The 18,057-nt window shown below is 48.0% G+C and overlaps 1 protein-coding gene across 3 annotated transcripts in view; it reads right to left on the reverse strand.

Moving 5' to 3' along the window:
• The window catches only part of RSBN1L (round spermatid basic protein 1 like), a 395,874-nt gene that overhangs the window by 277,006 nt on the left and 100,811 nt on the right, over positions 1 to 18,057 (reverse strand). For 2 of the 3 annotated variants that reach the window (XM_085654004.1, XM_085654003.1), the window contains exon 2: positions 17,923 to 18,033. The exons of the other annotated variant lie outside the window; for it this stretch is intronic. In XM_085654004.1, the coding sequence (XP_085510130.1) occupies positions 17,923 to 18,033 (111 nt within the window). The remainder of the gene's footprint in view (positions 1 to 17,922; positions 18,034 to 18,057) is intronic. 3 annotated transcript variants of the gene reach the window in all.

The following is an 18,057-nucleotide window of genomic DNA, read 5'->3' on the forward strand; positions in this document are numbered from 1 at the left end:
TTGCTGATTGTCGACCCGCAGGGTGCCCGCCACTCGTGCCGCGCCGAGTACCGCATCTCTGTCTCGGAAGTGGAGGAACTTTGCTAGCAGCGGCCTCGGGGGCGCCCCTGGGGGCAGTCTGCGGGCCGGGACCCGGTGGGCTCTTTCCATAAGAGAAGACTGCGGAGCGATCCTTGTCTGGAGTGAAGGATTTCACCCAGGTCTCCAAGTATTGCAGGGGGTCAGTGCCTTCTATTCCCTCGGGCAGCCCGATTACGCGAATGTTGCAGCGGCTTGAGCGCCCTTCTAAATCGTCCGCCCGTTCCTCCATAATGGTTAGGCGATGGAGCACCTCCTGGAGAGTCTGCTGGTGTTTATCGAGTGTTGGCTGCATGTCCTCCATCTTCTTCTCTCCGTCCTTCACTCTATCCACCAGTTTCCGATGGTCGTCGCGGATAAGGCTGATGTCAGTCGCTAGCGTCCCGAGCCGCTCCTCCATGGAGACTCTGGAATGCTCTATGGCGGCCAGAACCTGGTCCAACTTGACGGAGACCGAGGAGTCAGGTGGCGGCTCCACCGTGCCCACCCACGTCCGGGTTCTGGGCATCTTCTCTGGCGCCGTCTCGGGAATCGCCGTCTGTTGGGTCCCCCGGGACTTCCCCATTGTTGCGATCGGGGTACTACGGCGCGTCGCGCGCGTCCGCTGGCAGGCAGGGGGGGGGGGGGGTCGCCTCGTCGCCGGTCCCGCTCTCACCAATGATTTGCGTTCCCACCGGGACCCCCCCGTACTCCGCCACAGGCCGCCTCTGCTCCACGAGATCCTCCGCCAACCTGCCCCTGCCTGTGCGTCACAAGGAGGCAGCCGTCTGTCGATCTCGGGGACCGGTATTCAGAGCCTGTGGGAGGTGTCGTCACGCCTCGTGTCGTCTCTCGAAATGGGCCACCGCAGGACACTCCTCCGCTTGGCCCCCTTCAGCAGACCCCCAGGATGGCGATTCTTCTTGAGGCTCATTGGCAGTGTCCGATTTCTGGGTGCCAACCATATATATGGTTTCCTGCAGGGTGGGGCGTCCCAGGGCTGATCCGGGAGGAACGCAGGCTGCTCTCCCCTAATGTCGGCGTCCCCTGCCCTCCGTGACGGGCTCCAGGCCTTACTGTGGCGATGTCCCGTCGGGCGCCATCTTAAGGTCAGGCATCCCGATCCTGCCTCGACACACCAGGGCTTCCCCCGTAGCTCCGCACTCACCACTGATGTCGCAGCCTCCAGGCGCCCCCAGGGAATGTGTCGTCCCTCATCCGGTTTGTCTCGGCCTCTCAGTCGCGGGCTTGATTACAGCGCGGGACGCGCATTGCAGGCGTCATGGCCGCCCTCTCTCTGCGCGCCAAGACAGGTAAGGGGACGCTCACGCTCTCAGTCTGCCTCCGGAGCTCCATCACCCATCAGCATAATTCAGGCACCGTCCTAGCCTCAGTGGGGGTTCACAGGGTAGTTTTGCCAGCTGTGACCGCGTACCGGCCGTCCTCCGGGCACACTATCACGGACTACAGGGACCGCTCGCCGCCATCATGCGACCCCAAGTCCCGGTCCGGAGCTGTACCTCGCCACCACTCCTCTTCTCTCCTTCAGTGCAGCGCCGCCTCAGAACAGTAGGTGCCCGGGACACTCCGGCGCCTAGGGTTGCTTTTTCATGGGGGTGCAACGTCTGTAATCAACCACTTGTCCGGCCCGATCGTAGAGCCCTAGCAAGATGCAGTCGCCATGGTAGCCGGCTTGGCCACGCCCCCTTAACTAGGGCCCTGATAACGCTGCCTGAGGTCGAGGAAGCCATCCACCAGAGTGTGGGTAACAAAGCTCCCGGCCCAGATGGGCTACCCATCTATCTTATTAGTATTATTTTATCCATTTGAAATAAGACAACATTTTTTGTGAAATAGGCAGAGTGCACATGGTTAGCAGCACTTTAAAGGCCTCTGCTTTATTTGAGCTATTGTCCCAAAATATACGTCATTTAAAAAAGAAAAAATACACAGCAGGTACCATATATAATATGGTTCTACATTGCCATCTTGTGGTTCAGGTGACATTTACAAACCACGGAGACCAAACAGACCGCATAGGACCTACCCTCAACTCGACTTCATTTATCTCTGACGCTAACTTACGGAATTTGCCTTGAAAAAGCCCCTGGCTGTCTGGCCACCGGGCGAAACACGTGTCGGCTGTTTGGTTTTCTTTTCTCTTGCACTAGCAACCTACCGACGTATGACAATAAAGAGATTATTTATTGTCCAAAAAAATCATCGTATGAACTTCATTTTCTCACAAATTGATGCACGATTTAAAATGGTACGAACCTCCAACTACCTACACTGTCTTGTGCTTAGTTTACATAAGGATTAGGGAGATTTAATTAAGAAAGGGGTTCGGACTCCAAACTCGCACATTTGCTTTGGCACTAACAGACTAGTTTGTCAAATATGAATCTTACACAGTTGTCGAATCGGTGCTTTCGTATTCTTTCCACTGGAATAAATGTAAGTACAGCATTCGTCCGTTGCGACAATCAAAATATCCTTGAAACACAACTTGAAATGCACTTGGCTTTGCATGTGTTGTCTGCACAAATGATTGTAGAAATACACACCAGTGCTCTGTGCACGCGTGGGAGCGGTTTACAGTATCAAAAACAGACAGCTCGAGGAAAAGTGTGCGTGTTCAAGGAAAGCGCGTGCACGAGTAGACATTGGTGTGCATGCCCGCGGGCAATGCTTGAAATGGAAAAATAGAACTGCTGTACCAGAGTACCTGCTTGTTTTGAGAAGTGCCTGTACTCTCCAATTAAAACTAATATGTTTTTCTTGAGAAATGCAGGTACTCTCCCTCACAAAATAAAAAAAAATGCCGGTACCGGCCCATTTAAAGCACTCTTAACTTGCATATATTATTTCGTTTGTTTAAAGTGTTGCGTGTATAAAAAAAATTAAAAAAAAGAGTGGAGGGTACAGGAAAGTGAAAGCAACCGCTGTAGTGTAGTTCCTATTTCCCTTATAGGCTCTGCGCATTGGAATAATATACACTATAGTTTTTGCATAGGACTAAGGTCAGTATGCTCCTATCGAGTACATTAAACTTAATTACTTGTATGTGCCAGCTAACTCAGAGGTCACTAGAAACTTCTTGAATGAAGAAGGGATCCGTTTCTGATAACCACAAACATGACAACTTTGTTACACTTAGAATCGGAAAGCGTCTCAGAATCGTGGAAACAATAGATAACAGTTTCACTCAGTCAATCGTGCATGCTTAGTTTCTCCAGAGTTACACAGAAATAGACGGGCGTTTCAATAAAAGGATTTATTGAACAGTCTTGTTTCTCTTCTAAGAGATATGAGCCGTTACAATCATTAGACAGTAAGATATAATACGCACAGCGTAAGCAGTAAGAAGAAAGAATACTGCAATAGCATTGTCTTTTAGCTATGAAATATATTCATATATACATACATAAATAACACAGGCTAAAAAGGGAATACTTGTCTGATGCTTCTAAATAGTTCTACCCCAGTGTACCTAACCTAAGTGTAGTACAAGGTAAGAAGTAGGTGCTGTTTTCTATAGTATGGTATATACTAAGTTTAGAATGCCAAGAGTCCCTCTAAGTTCTAGTCAGCTCCATACCTTTAGAATGAGAGAGATGGGAATCTCTTTCTGGGTCTCAAACTCTAACACCCCGCGAAGGGAGTCAGAACACTGGAAGGTGGATTCTCTGCGAGCAGGGATGACAGCGTCTGGTCAGTGCGTCAGGCCGTGATATGGTATCTTCCGAACTTGCCGTGGCGAACCGTGCTGTCAAGTCGTGCTGAGCCGCGCCGTGGTTTGCCATGGTAAGGGAAGGTATATTTATACCTGGAAGGTGTTTAGGAATGCTAGCATTGACGTAAAGTCGGGCAGAGGAAGACGTCATGGATGAACCCCTAAGCAATAGTAGTTCATGCATAATAGAGGAGTTCTTGGAGAAATCAATCATCCTAGCTAGGGCAAGTCCTGTCGGCTTAAGGGTCGGGTTTCTAAGAACTCGTTGTGACGTGGGATGGACGGATGTAGGGGACCATGCCTGTATTTGGATAGCATGGCATATGCCTAAATAAGGACGGGGATTCTATGTCCAAATATGGGCATCTTAATCGAAACATCACAGCGAGACAGGCAAGAAAGCGACCGGAGGAAACAGGAAAGTGAAAGCGACCGCGAGACAGGCAAGAAAGTGAAAGCGACCGGAGGCAACAGGAAAGTTAAAGCGAAGGTGAGACAGGCAAGAAAGTGAAAGTGACCACGAGACAGGCAAATGTAAACAAGCGCGCGTGGCCACGCTAATTAGAAACAGATGGGCCCTGAGCGCCGCTGCTCGCTCCCGCAAGGTGGATGCCGCCACACGCATGAGTGTTACAAAAGTGGAGACCGATTCCAAACGGGAATCTCCTAGAGCAGCGCATGCGCGCTGCGCTAGGCTCGACCTAAAAACTGTTAATGTGTAAGAGTAACGTTTCTGGCTGAAACAACCACCACCTCAATTCACCAGTTATAGCAGTGGTTCCCAAAGTGTGCGCCGCGGCACCCTGGTGCGCCGTGATGAGAAGCCAGGGGCGCCGCGCTGCCGCGCAGGATGTGGGTCATGGAAATTGCAACCGCAGCGCAACATGCGGGGGGGTTTAGAAATGCCACCTTCAGAATGGTTTTGGCCAAGAGCAAGCTGCCGCCAAACGCGTACGTGCGTACGTATGCACGCATCATACGTGCTTTAAGATGCGCAGTGTAAGCATTACTGCCATAGCAAGCTTGGAGCGTTCGAGGATCGTTGTTGCTGATCCCCGTGTTGTGCCGTGCCTCATGGGACCCTCTTCACCAGGAAATCGGTAAGTAAGCAAGGGCTTGTAGTGCCGCGCCCCCGATGCGCACTTTCTTGTAAATGTGAGATTTGTGCTCTCTTGTTTCTCTGAACGCCTTTTTCTTTCCTCACCACGTGTTCTCTCATTTGTTCTTCTTTTGCTTTCCACCACATCTCAGCTCCCTTATTCTCAAATGATCCGTTCCTTTTTTCCTTCTATTCTCCATGCGCTCTCTGGTCTCTCCCTTGTTCCTCTTCTTCTCGTTGAACTTATTTGACCCGTAGCTATCTAATTTAGCAACCCCCCGTGACCTAAGCTGTTGTTTACTTCTCTCTTCCCTCGCTCTCTGATCTTTCACTTCTCCCTCTCTGACCTGGAGAACTAAGCACCGTAGGAAAGAATCGTCCCTCATACTTTTCCCCTATCGAGGCTTCTGCTTGCCCATCTCTGCAGGGTGCTGGGTGTAATCCTAGAAACGGAAGCTTTGGAAGTGTTTTAGACTTTTGTCTCAGGCGTGCATCCCTCTTTGAGAGCAGTGGCCCCAAGAAGGGCGAGTTTGACATTCCCTGGTGAAACTAGTGACTGGTAAACTGATTGCGGCCGATCCAGGGGCCACCATGTCCCGGGGTGCCTCCGTGCAGGAATACTTGGGGAGAGGATGTGGTCCGTAGGCTAGACTGCCGACTTTGGTGCTTAAAACCAGGGTTCGAGCCTCGGGTCGCGTCCACATCCTGTGATTCTGGGCAAATCACTTAATCTCCCCTTGCCTGAATGTGTAATGTAAATACGGCGCTATGTAAAGCGCTCCAATACGTTCTGGTCGAGTTAGCGCTATATAAATATGCAAAAAAATAAAATAAATACTTCGATGAACATGCTCTCCGTTCATGACTCCAGTCCATCTGCGACTCAAAGATGTTCTGCTGCGCTCCCATTGTTGCTTTATGACAGGTGCCACGCACAGTGCCCGAAAGCTCCTTATTAAGGATGTTATTTTGTTTATTAGTCTGGATTTCTGTGTTAAAATCTGTATGATTTACAAAGAAAAAAGGCTTATAAGCGTCGCAAGTGTTGGAGATGGTTGTGTTATCTGCTGTCTCAATTTTCTCTTGTGTGACTATCTTTCTGGGTCATGGAGAAGAATCATAGACTTCTCGCTCTAGTATTGCACAAACAGCAAAAATAGCGCAATAGATTGGCCCTGCTTTTGCACTGATGCAAGCGTTCTGTACTTGGCCCCTGATGCCCTGTTTCGGTGCTGACTGCTGTGTGGTAAGCACGTGGTTTTACCAAATGACGTTCCTTTGCAGTCTATCTATCCCACACATCTCTTCACTCAATTTCGGTGGGGTAGGCATGGGCCCTCTCGACCAGTAGTAAGGCCCACCAGGATGTTGCAGATGGCTCAAGCCCCCTCCAGGAGTGAGAGGGAGGGTTGGAATGGAACCGTAAATACGGTGGGGGTATTCAGACTGTCCTCACCCGTCGTGTCCTCCAGCAGTCAGTGGGCCCCTGATGCTTCCACGAAGGCTGGAATTTTCCGAAGGAGGAAGCCATTTTGATGTTTTTTTGGCATGCAATGCTCTGACTTTGTGTTTAGAAACAACATGGCGCCCATCAAGACTAGTTCAAGTAAAAAACTGAGGTTGGGCCGAAGATCGGCATGGCATTTTAAATAATAGTATCACCAGCATTATTTTTCCACTGAAAAGGCGGGCTCCACGGAGCTCGTAAAAGAAATCATAAGCCTTATTATCACGATTTCTTTATTTAACGAGTTCCATGGACCCCGCATTTTAGTGTAAAAATAATGATGGTGATACTGATTACGACAGACCAAACCCATTGTTCCATTTTCTCAGAGTGGGTCTCAGTACCAAAAGCTACTGAAAGCAGCAGCTGGCATAAATAAGGGTTTGGGACCAGGCACACAGTTTGCATCACTGCAGCATGTGTGTGCTCTCTGTTGCATCTGCTGCCTTGTGGTTAAAAAAAGTTGCATGGAAACATATTTTGCTATTAATCTTGTATTGTTTCTCACTTAACACGTTTTTATTAAACAACTGTTATCTTTTTATTTTGTTACAAATATGATTATAATACCTTCATTGCATCCCAATTAACTTAAGGGAGACAACAGGAAGTACTCCAGAGGTCGGGCTTACAAGACCCCGCCCACCGGTAAAAAAATGGTGGGGAGCCACGGCCAACCGCCAATTAGGTCAAGGGAGCCACGGGTCAAAAAAGTTTGGGAACCACTGAGTTATAGTTACCAAAGCACACAACACCCACCATAATTTGCACCACCAGTCATGTTCTCGTTTTTGCCTCTGGACTGTTTAAAAATTGTTGCTTTTGGCATTGGCACTAGGCACAAGTTATGGCATGTGTTGTGTGCTTAGATAACCACAAATAGTGAATTTCAGTTGTTTGCCAAGTTTGATCAAAAACCAGAACTCAGTTTTCCCATTAAAAACAAAAGATGTTGTTTGCGGACAACAACTACGTAGAGAGGGTGTAGGCCATCCATAGCAGGTGGAGTGTAGGGCATAGAGCATGGCCCCCAGCCAGGCCCTACTACCAACCCTAAGGGCTGTGTGTGATAAGAAAACCCGCACAACACACCATAACATGCTGACTGTCATGCTTAAAACAATTTGCTGACCACACAGAAACAAAAAAAGAGCTAACTAGACAACATCATGGCAGACCGCGCATGTGACCTGAACCTGAAACATCTGCACTGGGTGTTCCTTAATGACTGCCATATTTGATGCATATTCATTAACAGGGATAAAGTTATAAACAAATAAATACATTATTGCTGATCCTTTAAACTTAACCCCCCCAACCCCCTTGATGGATTGGTACAAATTGTACATGACAATAGAAAATCAATCCTTTCAAGCTTCTGCCAAATTTTGTCCTGGGTCTTTACACAATGCTAAATGGATTACCAAATGAACACTTTTTGCCTCTCCTTTTCAATTTGGCCCGATGGATATGCACAAACGTAAAAATATTAAGAGAGCTAAACAGGCTAAGACCCTGCCAACTTTCGTGTGAACACCTCAAACGGTGCCAGAGCTATTATGGTTTAAATCTTTTATTAAGTTTTCAAACAATAACAAACATGTCCCCCAGCTCCATATGATCAATGCGACAGACAACAAGTGTCCTAAATAATGGCATTACTGAGGTAAGACGCTCGGAGCGGGTCAACTGTATACAAAAGAAGAAAGAGGGAAAGAGGAAGTGGGGAAAAAAAACAAATGACACTAATCCAACATTTCCTACTCCCCACCCCCCACCCACCCTCGTCCACCAACAAAAAGAAAATGATACGGGGGTCAACGTGGCCGTGTATATTGTTGCGAGGCATCAGGATGTGGGGGGATTGTGTGTCGGAAAGACGGAGGAGCCGGAGGTATCTGGGACACGTCAGTTTGCGAAAATCCAATGTGAAGGGTCAAAAAAGGCTGCCAAAGTTCTTGAAAATCAGACCCCTTCCCCGCTAGTGTGAGGTTTATTTCTCCATACCCAATACCTGCCAAAGCTGCTGTAGCCAGCCCGAAAATGTGGGGGCTTGGGGAGTGCGCCAGGATGTTCTGTGTGGCTGCGCCCAGTGCAATGGCAATCAGTCGGCCTCTCCGGGATTTAAGCGGATAGGTTAAGGGGTTGGGTAGTCCAGTAGGATAAACACGGGGAATCTCGGGAGCTGTGTCTCGAAATCAGTGTCGACTTCATCCAGCACCTGTGACCAGTATGGTTGGATACAGTCGCATTCCCACAGAAGATGTACCAAGGTGCTCACCCTCCCACAGCTCCTCCAGCAGTCAGCACTTTGTCGTGGGTCAAAACAGTGCAGGCGTTCTGGTGTGTAATACCAATACGTGGCTAGTTTAGTCAGCGTCTCAGTGAGTCCCATGTGGGATGCTGAGTGTTGGGCCCTATGGCATATACCCTCCCATTCCTTGTGGCTAAGTGTCCTGCCTAAGTCCCGTTCCCACCGTGCTCGGCTGGCGTATGCGTGTGTATTTGTTGCCAATAACATTTTATAAAGGTCAGAGATTATTTGTTTATCGGATGTGCGGGTGATAAGCCATTTTTCGTAGGGGGTCAGGAAGCGGTGGGACTTGGGTTTAACCTGTGGGTGGAGTGCCCAATGACGAAGCTGTAAGTAAGGCAGGCGCTCCGATTCGGTGAGGCCATGGTCCACTTTAATTTGTGGGAATGGGATAATCCCTTCTAAATCGAAGAGGTGGCCCAGGGATCGGCATGCGGTGAGGCGCCAAGCAGGAAAGGCAGACACACTCATGCCTGGTTGGAATTCCGGGTTATCAAAAAATGGGGTAAGGGGTGAGGGAAAGGTGGTCAAGTTATGGGCAGTGTTAGTGCGGTCCCAGGCCTCCATAGTTGTGCCCGTGATGAATGATGCATAGAGATTAGGAGGTCTGTGTGATTTACGAAGGAAAGGGATGGCTTGAAGAGCCATGGCCGCTACAGCCTGATCTTAAAACAGCCAGTGTTTCTCCGATTTGAGACGGTGCCATTCTACTAAGTATCTTAGTTGCAAGGCGTAGAAATATAGTTGGAGATCCGGCACCCCGAGCCCCCACCCCCCCCCTCTCCGGCGGGAGGATTGCTATCGCGTGCATTAACCAAGGCTTACGGCCCTGCCAAATAAATTGTGCAAGGTCAGATTGGGTCTGTTGGATCCAGCCTGAGGGAGGGCGGAGAGGCAAGGTCTGAAATAAATACAAGATCTGGGGGAGGATAGTCATTTTAGTGGCCGCAATTCAACCAAGCCAAGAGAGAGTGTGTTGTTTCCACTGGCCTAACTCTTTGCATATATGTGAGCGAAGTGTTGCATAATTAATTTCAACTGTAGCCTGTAAAGAGGGAGCCAGTTGGATGCCCAAGTATGGGACCGAGGAGGTCGACCATTGTATGGGGTGCTCTTCTTGGAGGTGAGTTAAGGTGTGCAGGGAGAGAGAGATATTAAGTGCCACTGATTTGTCCATGTTGATTTTAAATCCCGAGGCCTGCGCAAAGCTGTGCAGATCAATGAAAAGGGATCGTAACACGGAGATCGGATTCGAGAGGGATAGTAGGATGTCATCCGCGTACAGGCTTATAGTGTGCATGTCTCCACCAAACTTAATCCCGGATATGAGGGAATGATGCCGAACCCGTAGTGCCAGGGGTTCCATATAAAGTGCGAATAATAGGGGTGAAAGGGGGCACCCCTATCTATTACCCCTACAAATGGGTTTAGTGTGCCAACTAGTGAAACTACCGAACCGTCCCGCGAGGGTCAGCAGCTCGCGGGTCTGTCAATCCAGGCAGCTATGTATGTAACCTCTGGCGAAGCCATGCATTCCCCCAGCAGCCTGCTTCCCACCCAGAGATCGACACAATGTGTGAGATATGCGACATGTAACCCCAATGAGTCACCACCCTCCAACGTGACAGCCAATCCTATTATTCAGTACAGGTAATAGCATTCTACTTGTATGGGCAGCTCACATTAAAGTACATCATTCAGTCGCTTCATCCTATAATATTGTCCGCAGTTTGCGGGGTGACCACCGGCAGACTAAGCTCTTCCGAACTTGCTGTGGACGGTGACTAAGAGCCACTGGTCACCAACATAGCTTGTCCGTTACTATCGGACCGCTCACGGAGCTGCGAGGATCCAAGGGTCGCAACTGCCTCCAACACGTCTCGCCGTTCCCTCCTCATATTGTCTAGGGTGGGAGCCGAGGCCTCCGGGCTGACTGCCTTCAGCTGACCCCCTCCCCCGCCGCCTCCTCGGTCTCCCATTGGACATATTGTCGAAGCCCGGATCAGAGGGCCGCACGCCCGTCCACAATCCCGACTCCTCTAGCCAGTCCCATGCCTCCTCAGGAGAATCAAATAACACGGACCCCGGCTTTTGTGACCACTCGTAGCCGGGCAGGGAACAGCAGCGAGTAAGGGAGCTCCAGGGCCCGGAGTGGTCTTTTAACAGCCATGTAGTTGCTCCGACGCCTCTGTACGCGAGCAGTGTAGTCGGGGGAAAACATAACTGGAGTGCCGCTCACCTGAAGAAAGTCCATTTTCCGCGTCTCACGGAGCACCGCGTCTCTATCCCTGTAATTTAGTAGCTTAAATATGAATGGACGCGGTCTGACACCCGGCTGCGGCCTCTGTGCCGGGATACGGTGAGCCCGTTGCACCACAAACTGTGTGGCCAAGGTTCCCGGAGGTAGCAGATCTCGCAGCCATCGTTCCGTGAATTGTTCCGGGTGCCTACCTTCCTCCAGGCCCACCACGCGGATATTAATACGGCGTGAGCGTCCTTCCGCATCATCTGCCCGGTCTTTCCAGTGTGTTGACACGATCTATCAGATCCTGCAATGCGGCTGCATGACTTGTCGCCACGGGCTGAAGCTCCTTCAGGGTTTTGTCGTGTGTAGTGACTATCAGCCAGTTTCCGGTGATCTGCATGGAGCAAGGTGAAGTCCGAGGTAACTGTCAATTCTGGGTTCCAGGGAGGTCCTAGTGTGATCCAATGCTGCACCTATCCGCTCCACCGCTGCGAGAACTGAGTCCATTTTGGCCTCCAGGGATGTGGTCGCTGGCTCTGGCATCTCTCCCATGATTCCCTGTGCTGGGTCAGGGCCGGCGGTCCGCAAACGACCTTGTTGTGCCTTGGCCCGGATCCGGCCCATCACCGGTTGCTGCGCTGTGGGCATTCGCCTATTACACTCCGCTCCTCTCGTGTGCTGTATCTGAACCACCAATCCTTGGGGCCTGGGTATCACCTGTTTCAGCTCAGTTCACCAGGAGAAGGATGTATCTCGCCCACCAGAAGTAGTGACTTGCTCCGACCCGATGGCGTGGGCGCTGCAGATCAGGGTAGCTGAGCCAACATCAGGTCTCTAGCGCGTGAGACAACGGTAGCGCCTTAGAGATGGAAGAGAGAGGCACTGCAACAGTCTCGATCAAGCAATAGCACTTGCTTATGCTCCTTAGATTATGCGCCGGTTGTGTGATTCCCAAAACCCCAGTGCGGGCCCACAGACTGCACAGGTTCCCGACAGCTCCAGCCAAGCATCCCACAGGCTTATCAGGAGCACCGCCCGCACTTCCCCACCAGCTTTCTCACCAATCCGACCTAGCCGCCCGTCTCCGGGGACTCCCAGTCTCACCGTCCAGGCCGCAGGAGGCTCAACCAGTGCTCTTGCCGCTCTGTCACACTGCCTGAAAGTCAGCAGCTTCTCCGATGTTCCCACCAGGGGCGACCGCACCTTCCGTCGCGCAACTGCACGCTGTGACGCCTCCCAGCAAGGTCACCCTACGCTCCTCAGATGCCGAACTTCGGGGCAATCCACAGATCCTGCAGCTTACCGGGTCAGAGCTGCCATAGAGGACTGCGTAGGATTGCCAGTCGTGTTCCTCTCCGCCCTGTGGGGGCCTCTAGCGGTTCCGGAACTCCGCTTTCTATGGCCGCGGCGGCGCTGTCCGGTCTTCTCACACCGCACTGCCCCCCAGATACTGTATCAGGGGTTCACAGAGAAGGTATCCACAGCGCCTGCAGTGGCGCGCACAAGGGCATAACACAGTGTCCACAATACCGGGGCCTTTCCTCTGTCTGCAGCCCCCGGCACGGTCAGGCGCTCGCCATTACTGCCTCACCCGTCTCGGCCCACCAGCGACAAGTGCGATGGACACCGCAGCAAGGCAACAAATTTCAACTCGGGGGGCGTCCACTATGTCTATGCCCCTAGTGGCGGCCTGAGCCATAAAGTTCCCCGTACTGTCTCAGGCCGTGCTGCAGCCCGTTGCGTAGGCTTTCTTCCCACCTTGGCGCTGCTACACTGTTGAATGTCCACTCCACACAGCCGCTGGCCCTGCACAGTCTGCAGCTTCTGAAGTCCCGGGTGGCGCGCCCGCAGCTCCTATTAGCTTTCGTGGCGGGCAGCGCCTACAAAGGGACCTGTCCGCGCTGCCCTGCCTCCATTGCCCCTCGTGGGCGCCCCCAGCCGCAACCGTACCTCTTCTCTTGCCGCAGTAGTCGCAGGGGAACTGTACAGCAGGGCACCAACAGTTTAGTTTCATGGAGGCATTTCCACTGCCTAGTCACATCGACGACGGGGACTCCGTATTCAGTGCAAGGCGGCTTCGTAGCTGGCCGCCATTTCCTGCCACAAAATGTCCGCGCGTAGCCTGATCGACAGCAGGGCCGCGCGCTTTTCTTTCGTGATACTGCACTTCCAGCCAGCGAAAACGCCCAGCGCAGCTCTTCGCAGATGCCGCCCGCCCACCGGCAATTATCCTCGGGCAGCGGTGTTGCAGACGGCACCTCCAGGTGAAATATTACGGATTATAGGGGATCGGAGGACAGAGCACTAGCAAGTCGCGTTCGCCATGTTGCCCAGCTGGCCACGCCCCCCGTACAGTTATACATTCATGTCAAGTTTGCTGTAAATTCATTCATTGGTTTTGGCTGTATGTAAGAGCAAAATTTCCTCAGTGAGCTAAAATCCAGAAAAACGTTTATATTTCACCCCTCCCTCCAAGCCCCCTTTAACTTTTATCCTCCCCTGCACACGAAAATTACTCCTCCTGTACCCAAATTAGCATGCCAAACCTTAGATCACAAATTAATGAATTGGCAATTTTGTGTAATCTGAAGTCAAGTTATAGGCAGTCACTGTAATATACACACACACATGCATGCCAAAATCCTATTCTTTATTTGAAGGCAACTAGAACTACGGCTTTCGGCTGTGCACCTCGTTCAGGTGCTAGCTGACATGTCGAAAGGAGTGTTTGGGCACGCTATATATTTCCCCTTGAACCGCACTTATGGAGGAGATGAATGGAGGCAGTGGGTGAAGTTATTCCAGATGCTGTCCACTCAGATGTGCTGCAATTTTAGCGAGAGTGATTGATTAGATTATTCGCTTTACAATATATAGTGCAAGTTGATAAACATTGAGAAAATCCTACAAATTCATTAAAAGTATTTAAGAAATGAGGAAAAGAAATCTTGCATCTTATCATAGGAGTCAAATGTAGGATTTGCTAGTATGATTTCTTTCCAATTTCTCAACTTTTTGTTAATGTGCTAGATTTTGCATTATGTTTTTTGATACAAAATGATTTTTTCAATGTTCCGCGCAAACAAATTAAGCAAAACAAACAAATGTAACTAAGCCTACAAAAAGGATCCTGGACAGTAGATCAAAAGTAAATTTAACTGATGCCTTAGCTGGAGCACACAGGTTTATTTTCAAAGGTCGCCATAAATGCATTTGCATGTAATTTACAACACTGAAATTTGAAAATGTATTTCTAATTTCACCCCACAATAGCACTTTTCCAAAACAAACACTAAAAATGTATATTAAACAATATGACGTTAATTCTTAACATCTACATAACAATGTTTGTAGAACTGATCTGATCTTCTACCCTTAAAAAAGACAAAATGCAGAATTCATTAACTTCAAAGAAATATGGCAAAAACTTTAAACTATAAAATCTACATTTCTTTAATTTTAATGAGAACTGTACAATGTTTCTGTGCACAACAGATTATCACAACATTCACAGAATTTCTTCAAAGTATACAGACTTTTACAATCAGGAAATTAAATCACAACTAGAAATGACTGTTGTGTAGGTGACAAATGTATCACACACAACATTAGAGATTTTCCACATAGATTTATGATGAATGAATAAGAACGCACTGCTAATGAGTTGTCTGCGGCAGCTTTCGGGTACATGGGATATATGATAAGATGTAGTCTCTGGAGAAACTAATCCCAGGGCACCTCCATAGCCAAGGTAAGCAAAGTGAGACAAGGCCTGAACAAAATCCTACATTTGGGGTAGATCTTTACACCCTTGTGGTCTAGTTATTCTGGAACCCGGCCCTTCCCAAACAGCTAAAATAGTAGATTTTAAATAGGCTGTCCGGTTTTAACCTATAATTACTAATAAAACCCCACTGAAAGAGAAATAGCCCTCACCAGTGAAAATATATAAACACTGAAAATACACACCTGCACAACCACAAACTAAATGCCATTCAAAGAAAGGAAAAAAAGAGTGAAAGTCATTTTTTTCTTTCTGAAGGGGCCAATACAATGTAACTTCTTTATACAGTAAGAAAGTCTGGGTTAACATTATTGTGCTTGCGTGTTGTTGTTTAGGGATGCCACTAAAATATTATTTCTTCTTCCTTTAGTTTTTTTCAGTTTTGTGGTCTTTGGTCTAAAGCTGTGGGGTTTAGAAGCATGTTTTAGGTCTTGTTTAATTATTTTATAAACTGTAGGGAATCTGGAAATATCAAAATCATATTTGATATTTTAGCTGCGTTTGATTGCTTCACTGATAGGTAAAATGGCTGGATTTATAAGAATCTTTACTAATATGTGTCATCACATTTTCCCACAGAGAATGGGTAAAAACCTTAAAACATTAGCCCCCAGTTTCTAGTGAGTAAGTATTGATAGTAGGCGAATTGCCAACACCTCAGGCTTTAAAGAATTCAATGCACGGTATAGTGACAAGTATATGTGAAAAGAGCGCTATCACCAAGCATCTGGGATAGTGGTTAAAACATTACATCAGACTTCTGGAAAACATGGAACACAGTGTCACTTGGAATGATCTGCAAAAAAGGTTCTTTCCAAGTTCAACAAAGATTGGAGTGATACTGTTTGTATTTGCAGTGATTCAGCTACAAATATGAAAAGCTTGTGTGATGACCTGTCAAAATTGATACCTGGGCTGATGTGCTTCTCTGTAAGAGATCCTTGCCACTTGTTAGATGGTATGCTGAAAGCATATTTACAAAATCTTCAGAGTTAATGAGGAATGCTATTGACGTTTCATTCCATTCTGGTGCACTATTTTCTTATGCGCAGGAACTAAAACGCAAATATTTATCATTTTGTGCTTTGTGTGGCATCAAAGAAAGGGTCATCTCAACTGTGTCCCTTAGCTGATGGTTTTCAGTCCAAGGGGCTATGAATGCTATCTTATCCATGTGGCAACCGTTTACAGAATTTCTGCTGAGTGATGAAGCCAAAGACAAGAAATGTGAGGATCTTTGGTCACATATGATAGTGATTTGAAAAAAAAGTACACACTACTGCATTCTTAGATTTTTACAGGAAAACAACTGCTGTAGTAGACATAATAAAAAAAAAACTAGAGTCTGAAAACACCCTTGTCTGCCAAGTGTTCAGCATAATTGGTGTAGATGTGAAACATCTCCTTGAGAGTGGGCCGGTGGACACCTTTAGTGACTTTGGCACTTCAACATGTTCCATGTTAGAGTGCTTGCCACATGGTAAGCAAAGCAATGGTGAAGAGCAATTCAGGAACTTTTATTTTGCCATGTATGAGAAAGGTCCCTTCACCACCAATGGCATTTGAAGTCAATGAAACCTTACGGTGGTACTCTGTTCTAGATCCCTTCCGTAAAGGGGAATTTCCTCTGTTCCTCTGTTTCTGTTTCATCTTTGACCGCTTCAATAACTCTGAGGGCATAAGCGTCCAGATCAGCGCAAATGTTGCAGAACCTGCCCCGAGAAACGCAATCTTCAAGTGAATCAGTATTGGCATGGAAAGTTGTGTCAATGGCCGGAGTTAACAAAATGAGTACTGCCTGTTTTGGCGTTGCCCATCTCAAGTGCCAATGTTGAGAGGGTCTTATCACAAAAGTTTACATGGGAAGGAAAGAGTGAGCGCACATGACCAAAGACTCACTGAAGAAGTATTGTATGGTGTACTACAATAAGTTTAATTTGGAAAAAACTATTTGGACCTCATATACACTAAACTTACACTGTCTATATACCATGCAAAACGTTCCATAAACACCAGAAAAACACTATCTATAGTTTTTAATGGCGCTTAAATGTGTAACCACTGATTATCACTGTTTTTGAAACTTATTGAAATCACTTAAAAACACTGAAAAACCCCCACTAGTATTTACCAAAAATAGAACCTGAAAACAGGAAAACCCAATTATAAAACATTAATGTTAAAAGTGCAATTAGGGAATATCTGCACTGTGTTTGTTTGATAAGGGACCAAAGTAAGGCAACGTGTACCAGAACACATTTTCTAGATTACACATTTTCCTACTTAAGGGTAACATTATGGAATAACAAGCATTGGCATAGCCAATAGGTCTCGCTTTCGGGACCTTCTAAGTATTTAGTTATGCAGCACAATATTGGTACAACCACATCAACTGTTGCATGGCTAACACTTATAAGGTCCCAAAGGCGAGACCTATTGGCTATGTCAATTCTTGGTGTGGTTGGTTGTGTGTGGTTGTGTGCGAGTGTGGTTGGGTGTGTGTGTGTGTGTGTGTGTGTGCGGTTGTGGGTGCAGGTATATAGTTGTGTGTGGTTATGTGGATGTGTGTGGTTGTGCGTGTGGTCGTGGGTGTGTGTGGTTGTGTGTGTGTGGTTGTGTGTGTGTGGTTGTGTGTGTGAGTGTGGTTGTGTGTGGGGGGGTGTGGTTGTGTTTGTGTGTGTGGTTGTGTGGTTATGTGTGTGGTTGTGTGTGTGTGGTTGCGGTTGTGTGTGTGTGTTTGGTGCAGCAAAGCATTAACACAACATGTTCTTTGATGTTCTTTGAACGAGAACATCAAAGGGGCGCCGCGAAAGTGATCGCGAGTGAACGTGATCGCGGGCGCTTAATGAGCATGATGAGTTTTGCCATATGGTGCCTATGGCTCCTAAGCGCATGCCCGCGCACCTGCACTGTAGCTCTAGGCTGGCCATGGTAGCATTTTTTGAGCCCTCACAAAGTCTCGCCAGACCAGCGCATGCGCTGGGTCAGGAGAGACCTAAAAAGGATAGTTGTTCAAATGAACAACAATTTTCTCAAGGTACTGACTTGCTTCAAGTTGGCCTTTGAGTAACATCACACAAGGAAATCATCAGCAATTGATTACCTAAAGAAGGCAAAGATAAATAGCTTGTGTAATATTGAAATATACGGTGTTCTAAATCAGTACTTCCAGAATCCTACCTTTCTGCAATAATCGAACCTCGCCATTTTCTTTCTTAATTTCATCCATTAATTTATGTTTCCTTTTTTCTTTGCTCTTGTCTTTGTCTCGCTCTTTAACTTTTTCCTTGACTGAATACAAAAAAAACAAAAATG

This window comes from Triturus cristatus, chromosome 4_1 (assembly GCF_964204655.1).
Source record: "Triturus cristatus chromosome 4_1, aTriCri1.1, whole genome shotgun sequence".
In the NCBI taxonomy this organism is placed as follows: Eukaryota; Metazoa; Chordata; class Amphibia; order Caudata; family Salamandridae; genus Triturus; species Triturus cristatus.